Here is an 870-nt window from a genome sequence, read left to right as displayed (position 1 = left end):
GAAATAAGACCTATTTCGAGCCTCAGCGTCTCTGCGATATGCTACCAGCAAACACAGTCCACTGGCTATCATCAATCTGACTCATCTTTCTGCGTGTCTACCACACAATCCTACGCACAGTCCTCCCTCACCCTTTTCTCCTTGTCGTTTTAGCTGTCACTATGCAGTCAATGCAAGCAGCAGTCCTCTTTCTGTCCTCGCCTTCAACTAGTGAACACCCACCGCAGAGGCCTATCTCTATTTGTTGGCGTCTATACACCCTTCATTAAGCGTCCAGCCTACACTCCTCTCTCTCTGGCTCGCGCTCCGTGTTCGTCTCTCGCCGCAGTTCACACACAAATTTTTGTGTGCGCGTGTGGGTCGATGCCGTCTCCACAAGACTCTCTCCGCACACGCACGGAAAAAAACGCGAACATACCGCATCCTTCACTATGTACAGTAGATAGGTGACCTGGCCACACGTATACTGAGGAAAGCAGTCGCAGCAGTAGCAGCAGTAGTCGTGATACCTGTCCCCCTTTCTCCACTTTTCACGACCTCGTGTCTCCGTGTTTTTCACAGGCGCCAAAGCCCTTCTTCTACACAGTAAACCACCCTCCCGCCACATCATTCTGATAGAGCGCATGGGTAACATCATCGGGATCCAAAACAAACACGAAGTCAATTATATGTCTTTAACGATAACAGCCTCTTTCAAAAAACGTGAAGACCTTCCTAGCAATGAATGCACACCAAAGCCCTCTCGCCCGCTCATCACGCTTAAAATACACGTAAGTACATATGCATTGTGAAGCACTACGGTATGTACTGCACAGATCGCACCTAGGAAGACATGAAAAAGGTGTGTCCCTCTGCTTATTACACCAAGGG

General features: G+C 49.2%; 1 protein-coding gene across 1 annotated transcript in view; it reads right to left on the bottom strand.

The window, feature by feature from the left end:
- Positions 1-795: 795 nt before the first annotated feature.
- The window catches only part of LOC131479257 (uncharacterized), a 9,562-nt gene continuing 9,487 nt past the window's right edge, over positions 796-870 (bottom strand). The window contains 1 exon segment of the mRNA XM_058659804.1: positions 796-822. Within this exon segment, the coding sequence (XP_058515787.1) occupies positions 796-822 (27 nt within the window).

This window comes from Ochotona princeps, unplaced genomic scaffold (assembly GCF_030435755.1).
Source record: "Ochotona princeps isolate mOchPri1 unplaced genomic scaffold, mOchPri1.hap1 HAP1_SCAFFOLD_3392, whole genome shotgun sequence".
NCBI classification, from domain to species: Eukaryota; Metazoa; Chordata; class Mammalia; order Lagomorpha; family Ochotonidae; genus Ochotona; species Ochotona princeps.
This window is presented reverse-complemented; position numbering and strand designations above follow the sequence as displayed.